This window comes from Aythya ferina (genome assembly GCF_964211825.1).
Source record: "Aythya ferina genome assembly, chromosome: 2".
Taxonomy (NCBI): Eukaryota; Metazoa; Chordata; class Aves; order Anseriformes; family Anatidae; genus Aythya; species Aythya ferina.
Window position 1 is genome coordinate 79,944,889 of NC_140297.1, and position 22,389 is coordinate 79,967,277.

At 38.4% G+C, this 22,389-nt stretch overlaps 1 protein-coding gene across 1 annotated transcript in view; it reads right to left on the reverse strand.

The window, feature by feature from the left end:
• DROSHA (drosha ribonuclease III) overlaps nucleotides 1-22,389 on the reverse strand; it is a 72,257-nt gene that overhangs the window by 27,057 nt on the left and 22,811 nt on the right. Inside the window, exons 13-20 of the mRNA XM_084508077.1 lie at nucleotides 20,895-21,064; nucleotides 16,866-16,990; nucleotides 14,733-14,832; nucleotides 11,780-11,887; nucleotides 7,795-7,902; nucleotides 3,834-3,972; nucleotides 3,122-3,182; nucleotides 1,098-1,157 (exon numbers count right to left, since the gene is read on the reverse strand). Coding sequence (XP_084364203.1) covers nucleotides 1,098-1,157; nucleotides 3,122-3,182; nucleotides 3,834-3,972; nucleotides 7,795-7,902; nucleotides 11,780-11,887; nucleotides 14,733-14,832; nucleotides 16,866-16,990; nucleotides 20,895-21,064 — 871 coding nt within the window. The remainder of the gene's footprint in view (nucleotides 1-1,097; nucleotides 1,158-3,121; nucleotides 3,183-3,833; nucleotides 3,973-7,794; nucleotides 7,903-11,779; nucleotides 11,888-14,732; nucleotides 14,833-16,865; nucleotides 16,991-20,894; nucleotides 21,065-22,389) is intronic.

Genomic DNA, 22,389 nt, shown 5'->3' on the forward strand with positions numbered 1-22,389 from the left:
ATTTAAGAACAAGAGTTGCTATACAACTTAGAGGCAATCTAATCAAGGATCATAATTCACAAAAGCAGAAGCCTGAAGTTGAGTTGGGAAAAAAGCTTCAGATTTAAATAGGTGTTTACATGCTTTATTGAACAGAAACATAGCAGAGTTTTTTTCTTAATTGAGACAAAAGTTAGCTCAGAAAGTCAAGTGATGGTTGATGAACAATGACAATGAAAAATGCAAGACAATTTATTCAGCAAGTCTTCCATCTTATCAGCAAGTATTGTTCTATAGGAGAAAAGGCCATGGGCTTTAAGGGCAGTGGAGACCTTTACAGACTAATAGCTTTTAATACTGAGTAGCTAATGGGTAGTAGAGGCTAGCAGTGAATGGAGATAGGGGCAATTTTGTTATATGTATCAAACTTACTGTAAAGTTTTTCTTTATACAAGACTATTCTCCCATTAACAGTGGTAAAACAAAGCAGTGAAAATGGATAATCCTTGTTTCATGGAAATTGGTTGCCACCAGTGCCCACTAAGAGAACCCAGTGAAGGTAGCTTTTACAATATTTTTGTGTTGTTCACTAATTTCAGAGTACTTGAAATGGACCAAAACTGGAGCTGTTCTGATGAAGCACGATTTCTTGCTTTTAGTTCTAAATAATTTAGATTTGTCCTCAACAATTTTATTTATATACAGACACTATGCAAGATATAGCCCTCATTGCTGGAAATTAAGAGCTGCAACACATTCAATATTACCAATTAGTGTTTTTCACTGGCAGCTAGAGAAAAGGAACCTATGGAAACAAAATGGCATGCTAATAAAAATCTTTCCTGTAAAAAATGGATACAAACTTCAATTTGACAGTTGCTGAAATATTAATTTCTAAAAACTCCAATCAATTTTAAATCACACTCAGTAAAACAAACTCTAGTTTCTCAGCAGCAGCATGAGAAGAATTTTCAAGAGGCATGTGCAGATGTGCAGCTTGAAATATCAGGGGCAGGACTGCAAACACAGGTGGTGAACATACACTGCAAAGCTTCATAAACCAAATGGTATGAGAATAACAAACAACAATGAGGGCTATTGAAGAATTCCCTGTTTACCTTGTTAAGAATTCTACCACAGCATCTCCCAGAAATTCTAAACGCTCGTTGTGGTTAATCCTGAAAAAGACAATTTAAGGTTTACTATTAAATAGCACGTGCCTGTAACTTACACAGTACATTTGGAACATTTATGAGTTGCTTGCTGATCAGACATGAATAGCCATTCCTGCAGCCTTCCCCACCCTCTCTGGAGTATGAGGGTACAAAAACAGAGTAACTACACAAATCTTAAAACTCATGAGTGACAGTCTTTGAAATTTCCGTATGTTCCATTCTGAGCTACTGTCAGAGCACAATAAATGCAGAGAGAAAACTGTTGTTGACTGGCACTGTGTAAAGCCCTACTGAGACTGGGTTTCTTTGTCCATAACAGGACATCAGGTGGTTGAAACAAATGACCATCTTCTGCCTTTAGTGGGTAACTAGGGCAGTGTACGTAATTAACATCAACACCTGCAGGGTACGGTGATTCTGCAAGACTTGTTGGTATGGCAGAGCTACAATGGAGCAAGTACCTTCATTTTTCATGGCACCTTTAAATACCAGACAGGCACGCAGACTGTTTTCTGTAATTTCATTTGAGCTCAAAACAAAGAATTGCTGAGGAAGATACATTCGAAGATACCGTAAAGTTTTACACACTTTATATTCAGTGATTTCTTGTGATTGCTCCCAGTTTCCCTTTGTTTTGTATAAAGTTTCATTTCCCCCTGAACTCTCTGCCTGTTTATAAAACAAAGGACTAACAGGACACAGGGATTGCAAAGGAATGTGAGTTTATCTTTAAATATATACAAATTTCTGCTCTACACCTCTAAGCATGTAATTAGCACCATTTTGATTTCACATGTGGATGTAACAGAATTAAGGCCATAGCCACAGGATGGTTTTGTATCCAAAAGATCTTTTGAGTGTTTGACAGCTTTTATGATAATTTGCATTCCCTCAATGATTATATGACTTTTGTTCATGCAGACCTTTGTTATGGGCTGAAAGAATTCAAGTACCTATGCTGTGTAGAACAATGAAGTGATGAATACAGAAACTCTGCTGTGTAGTGACATAGCAGAAAATACAGGTCTTTCAAAAGCAGGATTTTATTTTGTGGATTATTTAATGCGAATGCAATTTAACCTTATCTCACATTGTTTTACAAAGGCTGAAATAATCTTGAGATTGACTCTCAAAGAAAAAAGGGCACAGTCTAGCTGAAACAGCATTCGGGGAACACTACAACAATCATTTATTCAGAATTCAACTACCTCTGCTCCCAAGCTTCCTCCAGAGTGATGGCTCTCAAAAGGCCCAGTCATAACCACGGGTTAACCAATATACCCCATCCTCTAGTTCAGGCAGTAAGGAGACTTCACATGTAACTGTTTCTTGCATTATCCCTATCAGCTTTGTTTACTCAGTTTGGCTACATCTGGTGTTTGTAGCTATTAAGCTCAAACATTTTTTTGCACAGAACTCTTAGTGGTTATTTAAACTACTGGTTAAACTAGTGGTTATTTAAACTATACAACTGTAATAATTCAGCTTTTTGTCCTCAGCTGTTTATGCGTCTCTCTTTAAACTGGACCAGTAGACCAGCAAAGCCCATATTTGAGATCATACTTGTGTTAACAAGGTGCCATGCCAGGAAAAGTACTGCTACAAGGAAAGGTGATGGAGAATCCAATTTACAGCAATGATAACAGTAACAGAACTTACTTTTCATCGTGCAGAAAGCAAAAGGTAGCATTTTAGCCCTCATTTCAAGGATAAGCAGAAATTACAGAATTAGCTTTTAAAACCTTCCTTAGGATTTCTCTGCAGGCAAACATTTACTATGTCACTGATAAACAAAGTTCAGCACATCCCCAGAAGATAAGTCAATTCCACATTACTCCATTTCAACTATTTGCCAAAACTGCTGCCGCCAATAAGTTGGTTGAAGTAACTCCTGCAACAGTTTATCTCCTTGCAACTAGTTCATAACTATCATGCTGTACAAATCTAAAAGCAATTATATTTGTTACCTGGAAGGAGCTGGATCATCCTGTCCCAAACGGGACATAATATTTATCAAGGTGTTTATCCCTAGAAATATAAACAATATTATATATTATATAATAAGTATTATTAAACAATTGCTAATTCAATTTACATAGACAAAATAATTACTCAAAATGGTACTTTGTGATTGCTATACACAAAATCTTGCTGTTATTTATAGAGCTCATTTACAGCAAGTATAATCCTGACAGATGTTTTCTAACTGACCACCGTCCCATTACAAGCAGCTTTTTTATGTTTGTGTTCAGAAAGCCAGAGACATACTACCTCTGCCAGAAAGACATTCTGAACATTACACAAAAATAAAAAAATTCTTCTCTACATCTGAATATATTTAAGGGGTAAGGACTAGTTTAGAGCAGACAGACCACATTTTCATTTTAATAAGATACCTTTACAAAATATCCTCCAGTATGCTTACAATGTTGAATAGCAAGTTAAGAAAACAATACTTTACAAAAGTATTTATAATTTCTCTTGCTTTTTCTCAGCAACTCGACTAATTTCTAAAATCCAGTTGTTTAGAAAGATCCCACTGGTTGTATGTATAACCATTGAAATCCTCCACTAAAGTGATCTCAGAAGAGCAATGGACAACAAAATAGTAACAGACAAAATTTTTTCTTACTGATTAAGAGTGAGGTGAGAGAAAATGGTAGTGGTGTAACTACGTACCTTTTTTTCTCATATGCATATGATGAACCTTTCTGTCTCCATACTTTGGCTGTCGAATTCCACAGTTGGATAAGGAATTTCTGGCATGGTCCGGATTCATTCCAAAGTTTAAGTGATGGCTTGGATGAGTCATGGCAAGCTGTATTGTAGCACATGCAAGAAAATGAAGTCTTAGGTTTATTTCACAGAATCACAGAATTTTCTAGGTTGGAAGAGACCTCAAGGTCATCGAGTCCAACCTCTGACCTAACGCTAACAGCCCTCCACTAAACCATATCCCTAAGCTCTACATCTAAACGTCTTTTGAAGACTTCCAGGGATGGTGACTCCACCACTTCCCTGGGCAGCCTGTTCCAGTGCCTCACAACCCTTTCAGTGAAGAAGTTCTTCCTAACATCTAACCTAAAACTCCCCTGGCTCAACTTAAGCCCATTCCCCCTCGTCCTGTCACCAGGCACGTGGGAGAACAGGACAACCCCCACCTCGCTACAGCCTCCCTTGAGGTACCTAAAAAGAGCGATAAGGTCACCCCTGAGCCTCCTCTTCTCCAGGCTGAACAAGCCCAGCTCCCTCAGCTGCTCCTCGTAGGACTTGTTCTCCAGGCCCCTCACCAGCTTCGTCGCCCTTCTCTGCACCCGCTCAAGCACCTCGATGTCCTTCTTGTAGCGAGGGGCCCAAAACTGAACACAGTACTCGAGGTGCGGCCTCACCAGAGCTGAGTACAGGGGGACGATCACCTCCCTAGCCCTGCTGGTCACACTGTTCCTGATACAAGCCAGGATGCCGTTGGCCTTCTTGGCCACCTGAGCACACTGCTGGCTCATATTCAGCCGACTATCCACCTTCACTCCCAGGTCCTTCTCTGCCTGGCAGCTCTCCAACCATTCCTCTCCCAGCCTGTAGCTCTGCTTGGGGTTATTGCGCCCCAGGTGCAGGACCCGGCACTTGGCCTTGTTGAACTTCATGCAGTTGACCTCAGCCCATCGGTGCAGCCTATCCAGATCCTCCTGCAGAGCTTTCCTACCCTCAAGCAGATCGACACACGCACCTAACTTGGTGTCATCTGCGAACTTACTGAGGGTGCACTCGATGCCCTCGTCCAGATCATCGATGAAGATATTAAAGAGGACCGGCCCCAGCACCGAGCCCTGGGGAACGCCACTAGTGACTGGCCTCCAACTGGACTTGGCTCCATTCACCATGACTCTTTGGGCCCGGCTATCCAGCCAGTTTCTAACCCAACGAAGCGTGCGCCAGTCCAAGCCAAGAGCAGCCAGTTTCTTGAGGAGAATGCTGTGGGAGACGGTGTCAAAAGCCTTGCTGAAGTCAAGGTAGACCACATCCACAGCCTTTCCCTCATCCACCCAGCGCGTCACTCTGTCATAGAAGGAGATCAGGTTCGTCAGGCATGACCTGCCTTTCATAAAGCCATGCTGACTGGGCCTGATCGCCTGCTTCCCCTTCAAGTGCTGCATGATGACTCTCAGGAGGATCTGCTCCATGAGCTTTCCTGGCACTGAGGTCAAACTGACAGGCGAATACTGTATTTTTGCAAATACAATAAAAAATACTGGATTGGTAGCTAATAATTATTATTTTTTTTTTTTTTAGTTTGAAGAAAAGCTACAAAGTGATGTTGTCAATTAGTAGCTTGGTTCTAGCAATTTAAACATAGGGTGTGTGATTTCAGATGTCAGAGAAGAAGCAACACTTATGCCCAATCATCACTTTACCAAATTAATTTTCATTTTTTTTTCTTTTTAAGAAAAATTACCTTTGAAGGTAAAAGCATGAACTGTCAATTTGCCCTAACAGTTTTGCTTACCAGCTATGCTGACTTGTTTTAAATACAACTACATTTGCTTATTCAAAAATATACTCATTGTAACGTTGCAGGACAAATGTTCATATTAAAAACAGGAACAGTAAAGAGTATCTCCACTATTCACATATTTGATTAAGGGCATTTAAATATTAGTAAAGCTTTCCTACTTTCAAGTAAAAACAAACAAACAAACAAACAAGTGCATTATCTCTGGCACAGTTATACAAAGCAGGACTCTCAGGACCATAGAGAGCCACTCTTCAACTGAAAGTTAACATCAGTGGCAGAATTGGCCTTCTGTTTTAAGTTTCTACCATTTAGCACCCGCTAACTTCCTCTGCTGCTGATACCAAGATTGCAAAAATGGCAGCAGGTAAAGGTACTCTAACTTGCTTTTATGACTCTCTGCAAACTCATTGTTGGGTGTGTATATGCAAAGAAAATGTATATTATGCATGCATAGATGTATACATTCATATACCCCTTATATAAGAGAGACACTAGCAAATTCAAGTTGCAGAAAGTTGTTTCTGAAACACTTGCAGGAATGTTGCTGCAGGCTATAAGCAAAGACATTCCAGTAGCCCTATGCACACTTCATTCAAACAGTGGCTACAGCTTTCCAAAGACAAGACTTAGAGAAATTTCAGTTGCTGGGAATAAAAAGAATAGTCATTCAACAGTAAGAATTTTCTCAAAGTCCTTTTCAGTTCCTCACTAATGTTAGTAAGATAGTCATAACTGCATATTTTCAACTTCTGCTCCATCTGTACTGGATGAAACACTACCTTGTCTGAACTGTTAAGCTAGCATATTCTTTCTTACCCAGTCTGTGCTTTAAAAACAACACAATATGACAGAACATGTGAAAATCAATGCAAAACTATACATCTGTTATTTTCTATGCACAAATGTTAAAGGTGCTATATAAATTTTTTAACAAGTCTTTCCTGGAACAACTTACTGTGCTTTAAATAAATATGCACAGGGATCAGCATTAAAGAGTTGTAACATTTATTATAACTAAACATTAATTTGACTGATGTCAACATACTTCATTTTATGCGTTCTCCCCTTTTCAAATGTGATCAGTTTTTTAGTTTGTGTCTTTCGTCTCAACATTTAAGATTTGTCACTGCATTTTTATCTTTCATGTTAAAACCAAGGCAGCCTGCAAACAAAACCTACAAGATCCCCAATGTTTAATGCAACTTTCAGTAGGATTGAAGTAGGACTTTTTTCTCTAAAAGCACCTTTTAGAAAACAAAGAAACTATGAAAAAAAATCTCAGCAAGCCTTGACTTAGAATTCTTCAGGAGGTTTAAGGTCTACATCCACATATAGAAACTGCATTTTTTGAACTTCGGGAAAATTAAATTAAATTTTTTCAGCCCCTACCACAGTCAGTGGAGGGAGACTGGGTATTTTAGGGAGAGATCTTGAACAGAAGCCCATTTTCCTTCAGCAACTTCAGAAGAAACATATGGGGAAAGGGACCAGCATGCCAAAAGTCAGTCTTCTGGATCTTCTGGAGCTGACCAGTTCCACACACACACTTACATAAATGGCTGGTCACGCAACAAGGATGTATTTAAAAAAAATAAGCCCCCCCTCCTCTCCAGTTCCTGCCCTTGTTTGTAAATGCAACATTTCATTACGTACTTGTAGAAATCAAGAGCTGAAGAGAAGTTTGAAAATTCCTTGCACTAGCTATAAATGTTGCCTTTTCATTTTGCATTTAAGTTACTCGTCTTTGGAATAACAGGCTATAAAAGGAAAAAGCAAGGCACTGACTCATCTGCAGAAAACCACTATCCATCACAAATAGGTAAAATAACAAGTACTGTACCGTCCAGTCTTTTCAGACAGACTATTCTTTCTCTTCTACACATTACAAGCAAATCCAGGTTTACCACTGAGCAAAGGCAGGTGGATGTCTACATGCATAGATGTAGAATAGATGTGTTAATTTAAAAACCTGTCGGAATAACTAAAACATTTGAAAGATTTTTGGTGCAAACAATCAAAATATCTCAAAGCAGCTCATTTTCATGATTTTATGTAGAAGACAGGATTATAAATAAACTAAATTTTAGGAAGACAAAATGGCAAGTAATGCAAAAATAAATAACCTACCTGCAGCAAGCACCTATCTCGAAAAGTGTAGCCTATCAATTTGTCCAAATGCATCAGACACTGATGGTAGCGAATATGGTGGGTGAGAACAGGAAGCATCATTGCGTGCTAAAAAAACAATAAGGAAAAGCATTCATCTTCACTGCACAGAATACACCATTGACTAAGCTATAAATACAAACATCCCATTTGTCACAACATCCATTGTCTTGGTTTAAGTGAGAAAAATAAGAAAATCATGGTTTCCCAATCCCCATCACCAGAACATAGTGAAGTTGGATTTGTCCACCTGCATAATCACAGTGAGAACATTCCCCTGCCAACATAAACAGAATAATAAATGCATAATAAGTTTTACTGAAGTATTTTGAATAAGGAAAAACATCTAGTCACCAGCAGGGTCAAATTTTCAAGAACCTGTGACTGAATACAATGCTAGATGCTTTAATACCCTGCAGCTTCAGGTTAGTACCAGTGGAGGACCGACCACCTCCCCTGGCCCCATATAACATTAGAGAACATGTAAACCACTTTAACCTGCTTTTTACAAACAAAAGTAATTTTCAAGCACTGTTATTACTACATTAATTCTTCTTCAAAGGAACTGAAGTTAAGGGCTTTTTGAAGTTTTTTGAAGCAATTTCTGGGATTATGTGCTAAAAATATTGGAAAGGTTGCCATTTTACCATCTAGTACAGAAACTTTTCTGTTTGGGGAAATATAAATAAGAAGTAAACTTATGTTACAACAACAAGAGTTTCCCTCTTTCAGAGTTTTAAAACTAATTCCACTTAGTGTTACTGATTGTGGATGATCTGGATTGAAATGACACCATTTACCAGTACCAGTATGATGATTATCAATATCAAAAACCTTGCATTGCACTGAAAAGTGAGAGCACTACAAGGATTTATGCATGTAACTGCCTTTGTGACACTGATGTCAAATTTCAGCTCTTTCCTATGAGTGACATTTCATGAATATATTCAAAAGGGTAACATGCTTTAAGGGAATTAAAATATGAGGGCTATCCATATTAATTTCATAAAGACGAATACATTATGATTACAGATGATTAATGTATAGTGTGGAGAGATGCAAAAAAGCAAGCATACAAATCGGATGATGTATAATTCATGGTAAGTGACGTTATGGATTTCTGCATGGCATTAAAGAAAGAACAGCAGAAGGAAACTTGGGAAAGTTACAATAATGAGAAGTTAAGAATAACCAATGGCAAAGGTTTCTATTCAAGTAAGATATTGCTGGTTCAGTTCTTTAGAACTGAACACGTAACAAAGGTAACAAAGGAAACAACTAGTTAACAGCAAGAAAGAGGCTCTCTGGATCTCCGAATAGCAGGAAAATGCAAAACCACAGGAAGCAAAACAAGTATGTCCAAATGAAACTTTATTTTGTTCATGTCACTCATTTAGAGTTTTTGGGTAATGTAAAAGCTGGGGAAACACACCTCTTATCTCCACATAAACTCACATTTGTGTTTCATGGAAGAAATTAGTTACAGTAAGTAAAAATGTTGCTTCACAGGACAACTCTGCTTCCCTGCCTGTATGTTCCCCTCCGCAGGCTGCCAGACAGCAAAGCAAGGTTTGATATTGTTTTCACTGAGCAACCAATACATATGGCCCGAAGTCTGAGACTGGAATAAGAAGCTTCAGATTGTATCAGCTGTTCTGCAGTGAATGAGGAATTGGCATCTCCCTGGGAGGCACGTAGAAGGTCTTTAATTTGACTCTTGTAGTTATATTGACAAACTGCTGCTTTCATAGCACTAAATACTTGATTGATTCAATTAATGTGTGTCATGATGGATTACAGCTATTTGATGTTTCTGATGTTTTATTTATCTCTATAAGAAACTGAAATGTAGGCTTTAAAATTGTATTAGGCTCAAGAATGGCTAGTGATTAAAAAGTTCTCTTTAAATTGTACGGCTACAGGAGTTACCCCATAACCTTGGTACTTGAATCTGGTTATAAATATACTAGTAACTTTTATGTATATGATTCTAGACTTTGTTGCCTATTCTTTTCTTGCTGCAGCTGGCATTGCAAGGCAGAGGACTCTCCCAGATGTCCCCAGGGCTGTCCCCTAGCTTGGCAAGAGCCAAGCTGCCAGTGCAACTCTGACCTGAAGCTACCAAGAAGAGTCAGAAAAACTGATGTATTTTGAAATGCATCATTTCTCTCCCTGAACACCTAATGCAGCTGTTGAGGAGCAGGACAGGCAATGATGGATGGGTATCTTCATGGTGGGACCCAGTCTGAAGAGTAAGTGCTGCCCATCTCAGTCCTCAGTGACCAAGAAGTGCATTTCACCTACTGAATAATGTTAAGTAAGCCTGGCAGAAAACAGCCATTGCACATTTTCAAAACATTTCACTCGCCTTTATTCCTCCCTCCAAGAAGTTCATTCTTGAAGTCACAAAGACGAGTGTTACAACAGCTGCATTGAACTTGGAGCAACTTTAAACTGTTAGAATGACTTAAATTTCAATCTTCTAATCTATAATCCTTTTAAACACTAAGGAAAGCCAGTATTTTTAAATTACTGCACTTTAGGTCTACCTACAGAGTTAATTTACATGTATTTAGGTTTAGTCTGATTTAGAAAAAAACATGCAGCAACAATAGCAGTCTTTCATTTTTACAGATTTACAGTCTGCCTACTCTTGACCTCTCAAAGAAAAAAAAAATCAAAGGACTTTCATTGTAGAACTGCCTGATTTAGATGTTCTGGCTGCAGATGTGCAGTTTTATTCCCATAGCTCTTAGGTTATTTGCTATCCTTCAACAGCAAATGAGAACAAAAAATATCCAATGATACATTAAAAGTTGAATCTTAAAAGTTATTATGAATAAGAAAAAACTTTCAAATCTCCTAAATTAGAAGTTTATACTGTTTCCTTAACTTGTAACAGATCCAATTTACAACAAAAAATAGAAAGGGGATATAAATTTCCTCTGCTACGTGAGAGGATACTGTTCAACTGTTCTTTGACTTCAGAATCAACTGTAGAATCAAAGTAAGTACTTCACACAGGAAAAAAAAAGCAATTTTAGTTATTAGCATTTTTCTCCCATTCAAATGCCCCCTCTGGCCTTACCAAGGTTCCAATACATCAACAGGATTTCTAACTAAACCTTTCCCAAGTCACCCCTAAGTTTTTATTTCATACCATTAATATTGATATTTTTTTTAGCCTGTAATTCTTAATCAACATCTCTGAAACAGCAAAAATAACCCAATTATACTACTAGTATATTTATTTGGCTGATACACTTACTTGAATTTTGCTAATACAATGTTAGACAAATGCATTTTATTATATTTAAACCTTTTGTTTGTAATCAAAGTAGGTGGCTGCCACCTGCTTGGGATTAGGATCCAGCAGAGATTTGCGCCTTGAAAGTTTCATGCGTTTAGAACATTAACTTATCTGAAAGATCTTCCTACTGAGTGTCACCCTTTTTTAATCCATGTTTGATTCTTTTTCTTTCAAGTAAAAAAAACACTTTGTACTACAATAAGAAAAAAAAAATCTCTAAATATAAAGATATCTTAAGCTAAAAATATCTAATACCAACCCAATTGATGAAGAAGCATTGATGTTCAGCACTTGACTCAACATACGGTTGATAGAAGTCAAGGCTACTGCATTTCAGACCTCCAGGTCTCAAATCCGCCATTCTTGAGTCCTATCATTCCCATGCCTGCCCCACTTTGTGCTCGTCAAGAGTAGCAAGCTGGAAAATTACACCTATAAAATAGCTTCTTGGGGAAGGTGTGTGTGTGTGCGTGAATGGGGCTAGAACAGCTCCCTACAGCAACAGATCATGTTGAGGCAAAGGTATTAATTTCCAGTGGTTGGTTCTTCAGCACAGAACCATAGCAAATTCTTACAGGAGGTAAGTGGCAGCAATGGAGAAAAACAATACATCATGCATCTCTGCAGTTTAGTCACCTGGCAGACGTCGGAGCGTATCCCTGTTTTCCAGAATCCCTGGCTACTCAATTCAACAGTCACTTCACGCCTCATCGTGTTCTTCTGCCGGATTTTCTGCAGTGCTTCCTAGACAGGCAGAAAACACAGCTCCTGTGAAGAACTTTCTACAGCAAAGCAGCATCAAAGAAAGCACGTGCACTTGCAATATTTAAGGTTCACTTTTGGCAAATGGTTTCTAAAACTACTGTAACTCTTGTAACTGCCAGCCACAGACCATGGTGGATATGGAATACAATGCAGACAAAAGAGTTTGTCAGACCAAGAAGATAAATATGAATATTTTTTGTTGTAGATGACAAAACAAACTAGCTCTACCTGTACCTTCCAAAGTTGTGCATACACAAGCAAGCTAACATCCTTATAACGAAAGAACCTTCTTTACCATTGTGCATAACAACCTCTTCAAGTCTATGTCCGTGAGTATTCCCAGTCTGAAGAATTCAGTAGGAATAAGGTATTCAACAGATTAAATAACAGAAATCCTGTTACATGACCCCAGCTACATCATAACACTATTGTCAGTACCACCAGTCTGGGAAAGGGGTCAGCATTCGCTGGTCCTGGAGCCTATTATGATGAAGTCTACCAATATTATTACAATTAAATTAAAGGTACTTTAAACGTTTAAAAAAAACAACACAGACTGTTTGATGTTGCACAACAGTTCTTTTGGCTGTATAAGCTATGAAATGGGTACTTAGGTTCTCTGACAGAGCCATTTTAAAAAAGTACTCTCTGTAAAAATGGAATGAAAAAGAAAAACCACTAAAATAAATCCCCTCCAGACCAGGATCTTTTGGTTCCAATACTACAGAGCCCCTGCAGTATGCAGCATGCACTAAAGTAAAGACACCCCCCAGAGCTCTTCCCTCTTCAGTCAAGAAAATTTTCAAAGCTGCAACTCATCCTTCCTCTCCTTCTCCCTACAGGGCACACGCTCAAAGCCACCCCTTCCCAGTTCCCGGTCTGAAGCCAGCGAGCATCTCTGGGCAGGAACAGGCTGTGCTTTCTGCTCCAGAGAAACTCACAGAATGGTTCCAAGAGGCACATCTACCCAAACAGTTTAATCAAACCTGTTTCTAGACAGTACTGTGATGTCTAGCGTGGGATGCTAGTCAGCCCAGGCTCCGTTCATATGCAGCAAAGGGGGATAAGTTGCTTCAGAAAACACGTTTCTCTCTTAACTGCCTTCAAAGTGAGCCTTAGGGTCCCAACTTATGCATCTGCTCTAAGAAGTTAAAGTCAGGTTAGAGCCCCTACGCATGACCTTGTCACAAATAACATCATGCAATTGCAAGTGGTGAATGACCGAGGGCAGAGGTGCTTACAGCACCACACCCCTTGGGCACTGCCTAAAACTTGCATTTCAAGGCTGTGCCATCGGGTGTTTTCCAACACTAGCACTAGAGTGCTCATGAGACCTCGCTGTACTTTCAGGCTGACGGGCTCAGGAGCACTCCAGTGTTACTCATGACTCAATCCTTAAAAGCACATGCACCAGTTAGGTGCAGCCTTACAGCTCCTACTGTGTTATTGACACCTCCATTAGCAGAATGCAGAGGTTATCCTCATGTAAAGCTTCTTCTTCAGCCCCACACCTCTCTCTGACTGCAGACAACAACTTGAGAAACCCATCATCCTAAACAGTCTAGAAACAAAGACCAGAACACCACACTGTAAATACCACCACATTTTTATCTTCTGAAGCTAAACAATCACTCCCCTACAACAAATCCACCACCATTTTACACAAGCCATCCATTAGCCACTGATAAAAACATGTCCAAAACACAACGGTCCTCCCTTCCACTTGCTCTCCTCTGAGCATGGAAAGCTCTAGCAAAGAAAATCATCTCCTATAGGGTCCTTTTTTTTTTTTTTTCCTTAAAAATTGTGGCACTGGTGAATTGTAACCCTGTTTTTTTTTCCACACGTTTACAGGGAGGGAAGCTAAGGGCTTGTTTAACACCAGCATAAATAAAACATCAACTAAGACTCTTTGTCATGCAACAGCATAATATGCTTTGCAGTAGTAACAAAACCAAACAGGGTGTCAAACAGCTACAGCTACCATAACCACGGACACAGAATTAGCAAATTAGAGGCAATTAAAATAACGGCCTGGCTTTTTAATAAATAAAACCACACCACCATCCATCCTGTGCCAAAGAAGTTCATTTCTCCTCTCTGAATTATTTATATAAGTTGTCCAATGTAGAGTGTCTGACAGACAAGTCACCAGACAAATGCAAAGCTTCAGTGTAAAACCTTAGATGATGGATACCTTAGAGTGGGCTACTTTTGTCTACATGTTGGTGACTATTTTTCTAATTTTGGTTGAGCATTTACACTTTGGAATTGCTTTTTGCTCATCACTCTGGGGGAAAAAGTATTCATACACACACCTATCATTAAATATTACTAAGAACAACCGGATTATCCCAACTGTTTAAGATGTTCTGTTACCACTCAAAGATCTTAAGGAATTCACTAAGATAGTCTAATAAATTAGTTTAAAACTATGCACAAGCATGACAGTTTTTAATCTCAAAAGAGGAATATTTAAAATGATGAGACGCTTAAAAGAGCATTCTGAAATGAAAAGTCCTTCTTTATGCTAATTCCTGAAGCCATTAAAGGCAAGGGCTGTAAAGAAGTTATGGCTCCACAAAGATCATTTCTGTAATTGGATAAAAAAAACTTGAAGTAGTATGAGAGTTGCATAAAAGGAAAAAATGAAAAAAATCCATTCACTAACAAGAAAAGATAAAAATAAAATCTGTATTAACAGCCTCAGAAGAAAACCTTTTGCGAAGGATTTCTATTGTTTCCATAAAAAGGGCACTTATACAGCTTCACTCCATCCTGAATTACTGTGCCCAATTATCAGATATGGGAAGGCCCAGCATACCTCTCTCTGTGATAATTTCTGTTTATCAGCCTGTTTGACTTTGGGACTGTTAGCCAGCAGGTGACGCAGCTTCACGTAACTCTTCCACAGCTTTTGGTATCTGAAGGACAAAACCAGAAAACAAGTATTTTAGTTGATATAACAGAAGCGTCTTGGAGCTTGGCCTTCTGAATTCACATAGACATGGATAATCTACAAGCATCTTTTTGCTCAAAAGATCTCAAAGCATCTTCCAAGAAAGGTGACAGCATCCCTACAGTTGTTACTGACGCAGACACCGCAACGTAGAGGAGGCATCTGGGTGCAATGTGAGGTGAACAGCAAAGCTCAGGGGAGAACCCAGGTCTCCCAGATCCCCACCTATCCTCACCAAAAGGCCACCCGTGCCTGCTGAAAAGACTTCCCCATAGTGCAACATCTCAATTCAGGCAGAAGACTCCCTCATCTGCATGAGATTCCCCTGTTGCTCACCAAGAAGTATTAATATTTTCCAGGAAGCGTCTGTCCTTACACTGGCTGAAACATTTTAATGAAGCACATGAAGAGAAGGCCTATGAGTCACAAGCAACACAAGCATTCTGTGAATAGTGAAATTAAGCTTCAGTTCATGCCCTACAGTGCCAAGTTCTCTGTGGCTAGTGCATACATAAGGCTCCTGGTTTTTACCCAGCCATCTTGCCTACTTGCATTTTGGGATGGTCTAGTCAGATGGAAATTTAGGCAACAGAGTTTGTTACTGTCTGGATAAGCACCCACTCTTTTCACCCCCAAGACTTATCTGCAAGACTTATCATGCAAGTTTAAGTTCACATATCAGCTTTTTCCCCATTCTCAGGTTATCAAAGTTAATAAAAAGAGGTCAATATTGTGCAGAATTTCACAAAATCTGTAATACTAAGTCACAAGCCTTTCAGACTAAAAAAGTATAATTTGCTGAAAATAAATGTAAAAGAGCACTCCTATACACATCCTTGACAACCAAAGGAGTGAAAACACTAAGGTAAAAAAAAAAAATTGCTGATGATACAGAAGTACTCAGAATATTAAATCTAAAATCCCCAAAGAGTTGTAGACGAATGTGTGTCATACATGCACACTGGAGTAACCGGGCCTCAAAACTGCAGGTGAAATTCAATGTTGTCAAATAGCACTGATCAGTAAGAGGAAAGAGACAACCTTAACTTAACCTTAACTATACATGCAGAAGAGCTGGGGTTTATTTTCTGTCATCATTCAGAAAACAGACCTGTGAGTCAATGGAAGAATTCCCTGAAAATGTCATTAGTTACAAAAAACTTCTGGACTTCTAGAATAAAACCCAGCAACAACTTTTATGCCACTACATAAATCCATAATGAAACAGTATTCCCTGCTGTTCATGAAGTTCTGCTTCCCTTTTCACTCTTCTATCCTTATAGACACAGGAACAAAGGTACATGCAAAAGTAGTGAATGCAAAATCTTCCAAGCTAAAAGCAGCAGACAGACTCAACCCTTCAGGCCATAAAAAAAAAAAAGACAAAGAAGGAAGACAGGGTGCAGAGAAACGTAAGTGCCATGAAGAAAGCAAACAGGAAATGGCTACATTATACATTAATAGATGTAAGACCTGAAGAGCATCTAATCAAGTCATGTAGATGCTTGGAAGAAAAAAGAAATTCAGTCTTTTTTTTTTAATATAATGTACAACAGCACTCAGAAAGTGATTACCTGGAATCTTCTTCCTGTCAGTACACTAAGAAGGTTCAAGCAGTGATTTGAGAAATTTACAAAAGGTAGGTTCACTCAGGCCTGCTAAACAAAATGGTCTAAACATGTCCTCTAGCTCACAAGTCCACATACTGCAGAGCCTGAGGAAGGATGTGTTTTCCTTCTTTCCCGTTAAAACTGTTCTCTGGAAAAAAATAACAACCCACAACTGTTCTTGCATGTGCATGCACGTTTACTTGAGAAGATCCTGAAATAATCTAGAAAAAATTACACCTCATTCTCTAATTTGCAAAAGCTAGTGTCCAATCCCATAAGCACTAAGCTTTGTATCGGACTTGATAAGCACATAAACAAGCCCTGTTGAAGTCACAAATGACAACAGTAATGAGTTTCTGAATGGAAGATGGAAGGAAAAGCATCTTACTGAGGATCTCCAGCATAACTGAGTTGAGCAGGTCGTATCCCAAAGTGGACAATAATAGGGAAAGTAATTACATCAGGATTGAATTGTTCGCGGTCCAGTTGATCAATACGAACTGAGCTGGGTTTCTAGGAGAAAAACAAAATATACCTAATTGACAACAGTTCCATGAAAAATTTATTGCCTCTAGCCCACACTGTCCAAGAACCACGAAGCAGCAATATTCCAAGCTTATTAAAATGCACGTAAAACTAATCATTTATATTATAATCAATATTTGGCAATGGCAACGACTGAAACAAAGTTAATTAACTTAGCTCTCCCAGCGAAAAAAGGGAAGACTATTTTCATTTTGCAAGTTAGGAAATCTACAGTTTTATTATTTCTGAGAACCTAAAGCAGCTTTCTTCGGTTGAGCATCACGCTGGAAATAAAGTCAGGATTAGCATTCTGGCATTCAGGCTCCCCCAAGCCCGAGCACTTCTCTAAGGTCAGGTTACCTCTCTGATTTAGTCCTTATTTCCCAGTGTAAGTGCAGAAATTATTAGATCAAATCACACAGACTAAGTGATATAAAAAATTTAAAAAGCATCATGCTACTCTTAGAAAAGGCTCCCAGGCTGATGCATATAATGAGGAATCCAGTTTTGTATATTAAGGAGACTTTTGTCCTTTTTACATTTCAAAACAGAAGGTTTTTTTTTTTTGGTTAAAAAGGACAGCATAAGAGAAGGTGACTTTCACTTCACCTTTAAAAATGCAGAAAATGAGTTATTACACGTCACTGTAGATGACATGCTGCTTACAGAGCTCTTGATCACTCATCTAACATTAAAAAAAGAATTCGGCTGAAGTTGCAGCTTGTCTTCAAGTAAATATTTTCTCCATTACCTCCCAAGCTGCTTTGTTATGTGCCTGCTAACTCCCCACTTTGCAATCAGATGTATGAGGCCGATACCTTCTGCTTGTCTGAGGTTTCAGAAAAAGGGCATTACTTCTAGTTACCTGCACCTCAAAACTTCTAATTCAGCACTGCGAATTTCTCAAAGACAAGTTTCAGAGTTACAAAAACAGCTCCCATCATTCTCTTCACAAAACAATAAAAATTGTGTCAAGAACAAAGCTTTCACCCTTCAAACCACCTTTGAAGAACTGTTCACAGGAATCATTTTCTGCATGGATAAGCAAAGCCTATTCTAGAAATGAAGGCAAACCTCCTCAGGTGGCAAAACTTCCAATCTATTCTAAAAAAGATTACCTAAAACTTGGACTTTCAGATAGAGAAACATTTTCCAAGGGAAAAATACTTATCAGCTTCCCTTTAGGCATGATGGCAGAACATAGCTACATCTTCCCACTAAAAAAAAAGTTGCTCATGCTGGCAAGTTTAAAAGAGATGAAAAAGGGTTTCCTCACAGCACTTCCAATAAAAGAGGAATAGGACAGCAAAGTCTAATGAAAAACAGGAAGGATTTCTAGCACGTATAAATTAGATCTCTAATCCAGAGCTGAAATTCCTGAGGTTTTGTGAGTTTTGCAGAAAGATAAATTGAAAAGCTTTTCTTTTTTTTTTTCTTTTTTTTTTTTTTTTGAACTTGACACAAGTTACTTGCTGTCCCATTCTCCCCTTGCCCCCTTGACATTAGGAATGAGGAAATGAGGAATCTCCCCCCACCCTTTTTTCTTTAAGAAAGCAGCCTTGCTTCACAACAATTTCTCTGAGAATCTGGAAGGCAGAATATGGTTAACAGAATACATAACAAGAAGTATATTGAATAAACGGATTAAAAATCAATATATTGAGGCTACAGGCAATATTTTTCTATATGTTCCACATGCTAGACATGTGAAGATATATCCAGATATAGTACCGAAATATGTTAAGAATATATGGATTTGTACTGGCAGAAAAAGCAGCAGCATTTTAAAAGAGTGAAGTATTTAAAAGGATTAAAATCTGAACCTTTAAATCTCTTCCAATACAAATTTTTACTGAACTAATGAAGCACTATGAATAAATTACTTTTAAATAACGGTGAACTATTTATTGGTAGTTGTTAAATGGGACATATGCCAATCAATTCCCCCATCATACATATATACACCGCATTTTAAAAAAGAAACTACTTCGAAAGTCTGTTCACAAGAGAAATTATTTCTGAAGTGACACAGCAGAGGAAAGCAGCAAAATAAAATTTAGTGGTTTTACTCTGTCGTGTCAAATGCATAAAATTAAATTTAGAAGTTGTCTTTTACTAAAACAGTTTCACATTGTCTCTATTAGAACTGTTTCATCTTCTAACATTGTAAAATGCACAGAAAACACTTTCACACCATTTTTCACTTTCATTGTCAATAGAATATGCTGCAACGAACTGAAAAAAATCCACAAACTAAGAAAAAAATCTTTGCAATCTTGAGAGAAAAACATGTTCCAAGGGTGACATTATAACATGACAACGTTTCAAAGTACTGCAGATTTCTTTTATGCTTACATATTTTGATGTCCACACACATCTTTAAAAACATCTTGTAGAACACAAAGTTTGTCAATAAAAATCACGGGAAATCAAAGTTAACACTACCACTCAAACTGTGTTGCCTTGTGCATGAAGGCATTTAGTTTTTTGAGTGATGCACAAAAGGAGCATACAGACATACCCTCACGCTAAAGAAAAAAAGAGCAAGCTTTCAGCTAGCTGAAGTCAGCATATCATCAGCCAAACCACTGAAGATACGCTATTAAGATGTTGAAAACTTGCATACTACCAAGTACTTTGTATCACAGAAACCACAGGCAATGTTAAATTAAGCAATTAAGGCTAACAATTTATATTACAAGGTTCTACCTTCATTTTAACCACCTCCAGTAGGGCTTTCCATACTGAGAGTTCACGTGTTCTGTATTTCACACTCCCACAATGGTCTTATTTTCCTTTCAGTGTAGGAAGTTTTAGCCAGAAAAAAATACTCAGTGAAACGAAGGGGAAAATAATCTGATAAATTATGATTACCTTAAGGTAATTTACTAAATGTAATGCTGCCGTACTTAAAAATAGAGGCTTGATGTATGTATATCTAGAAGGGTGTCATGGCTTCAGTCTGGGAACAGGTTCTTCAGTCAGCACACAAAATTTCCCTTTAAGCATCATTCCAATTCATTTTTATCCTCTCATATGTTGTGCAATAAAAGTGGAAAATGAAGCTACAGAAAGGAAGGTCTTACAACATATAAAGTTGCATGTCAGTTTAAAATGTGAGGTCTAAAACATGCCTGTTATTGAGATACCATCATTGTGATGCTGGCCAATCCATGCAAATGGAAGTCCGCAGTTTTTAGTAGACATCATGTAATTCTTGTGTCCCGCATCCCTTAAGTACAAAATTTAGAAAAATAGACTAAATCTGCATATATACGGGATTTGAAAGAAGCTGAGAACTTATGCTTTAAATGCTAACTGTTCCAGAAATTAAGGCCATTTAGGTTTCAAGTTTGTCACTGGAAATTAATAGTTGTGTTCAATTAAATACACAAAATTTCTCCTTGTGAAAGCAGCATAAAAAATGATGGGGGGTGGAGAAAGCACAGAGGCAAAAACTTTTCAATACTCAGGGCAGCATCTATAGAGAGAGTATTAAACAGAGCTAGGGAATCAAAAGAGGAACATGAAAGAAAATAGCAAATAATTACTAATTCTCTGGTTCTGTGAAAACAGAACAAGATCATGCACCAAGACTGTTAGAGAAAATATGAAAGCAGAGGAGCAAGTTACTGTTCCCTATACTTAAAACATAGCTATTCCTTCTAATGTGCACATTGAAAGAGCGCTTCTCTGGAAACCAGCCCACTGGTAGCACAGCATAGGGTACAAATCTCCCCAGGGTTGGAACAAGTTAGCGAACTGTTCCTATACCAATCTGCAGCTGTCACTGGTCAACTTTGCCCTTTACAATTCAGACTGCAGCAGACTCTTCAGAACAATAAATGCACATGTCATTGGCTTGTTAATGAATCAGAATTATTTATTCTACCATGCCAGGGCTGGTGACGATCATCCCTTTGCATTCTTCTGCATATTTCTGCCATTCCAGCTCTTCCCACTGAAGCATGTTGGCAATCTCTTCTTCAGGCACCAGAGCTTTATTGCACCGTAACAAGTAGAGGAGAATCTGATGCATTGATAGTACTTCTTTCCCTCCATCTTAAAAACATAAATAAAATGCATTTCAGTTATTCAGTCCTAAAGCATAAAGGAAAGAAAATATGCAGCACATAAAATATTCAGATGAGAAAAATAAAATGCAAAATGTTTAAGCAACTTGACAAATAAGAAGGCAAATGTTTTAGTGATGAATAGTACACATGCATAAACACTTCTTTGCTAAACTGGAAGCAATAATGTTAACAGTAGCAAGAATAACAGTTTCATCTCACTGAATGCTGAAGTTTCTAACTTGCCTGAAAAACTTCTAAATGAGGAGGCAGAACAAATCAGCTACATTGTCCATTGACGTCTTCCTTTTCACACTTATCATCCCTTTTACAACACAAGTTAAAAAGCCTTTAGGCATTTATGCAGGTTTTTTAATGAACACTCAAAATTTTACAGGATACTTCTGGATGAATGTAGTAAGTTATCCTTGTATATTGAATTTATCTATAGTGCTTATGTGCTGCACCTGCAGTAATGAAGGGTAAAGAGCCTCATGCTGTCTTCTGTCACTAAATGGATCGAGCGCATGTGAAAACTGCTAAATTCTTCTGAGACCCCTGGAAACATGCACAGCAAAGACCGCTTGCAAGGAATTAACACAGTATAATATACATCTGACCAGATCCAGGCAGTCAGATACAGATGTTAACAGCAAAAGATGAATGATAGTCCTGAGAGACCACCACTCAGAAGACACTGTCTGTTCACACAATCCAATTCAACTTGGAAAGGACCCGCAAAGATCATTGGGTCCAACTCCTGGGTCCCAAAAAGATCACACAAAAAAATGAGACCACGTGTCTGAGAGCATTGTTTAAATGCTTCTTGAACTCCAGCAGGCTGGGTGCTGTGACCACTGCCCTGGGGGCCTGTCCCAGTGCCCAACCACCCTCTGGGTCCAGAATCTTTTCCTGATATCCAGCCTGAACCACCCTAATTCAAACTCAAAATTAAAACACTTTAGTCACGCGTCTTCCTTCTTACTCATATGAGCAGACATACTGAATTTCAAAGAAGGAGGTCACAGAGATTTGTACCAAAACCAGGGGTTAAACTCCAGTCATGAAGGCATCTTCAAGTTTTAACCCTTCAGAAATATAAACATTCATTTCCCTTCCCAAGGGATGCAAGATCATTACAGTCCTGCTACAGGGTACTTTATTACTATACACACAATAAGGAATAGAAAAAGTAAAGCTTTCAAGTGATACAGGAATAATGCCACAGCATAAGGAATGTGATTCCAGGCACACACGAAGAGCTTTGCAAAACCACAACGTACAGCAGCACTGTGCAAGACATCTTTCACAAGA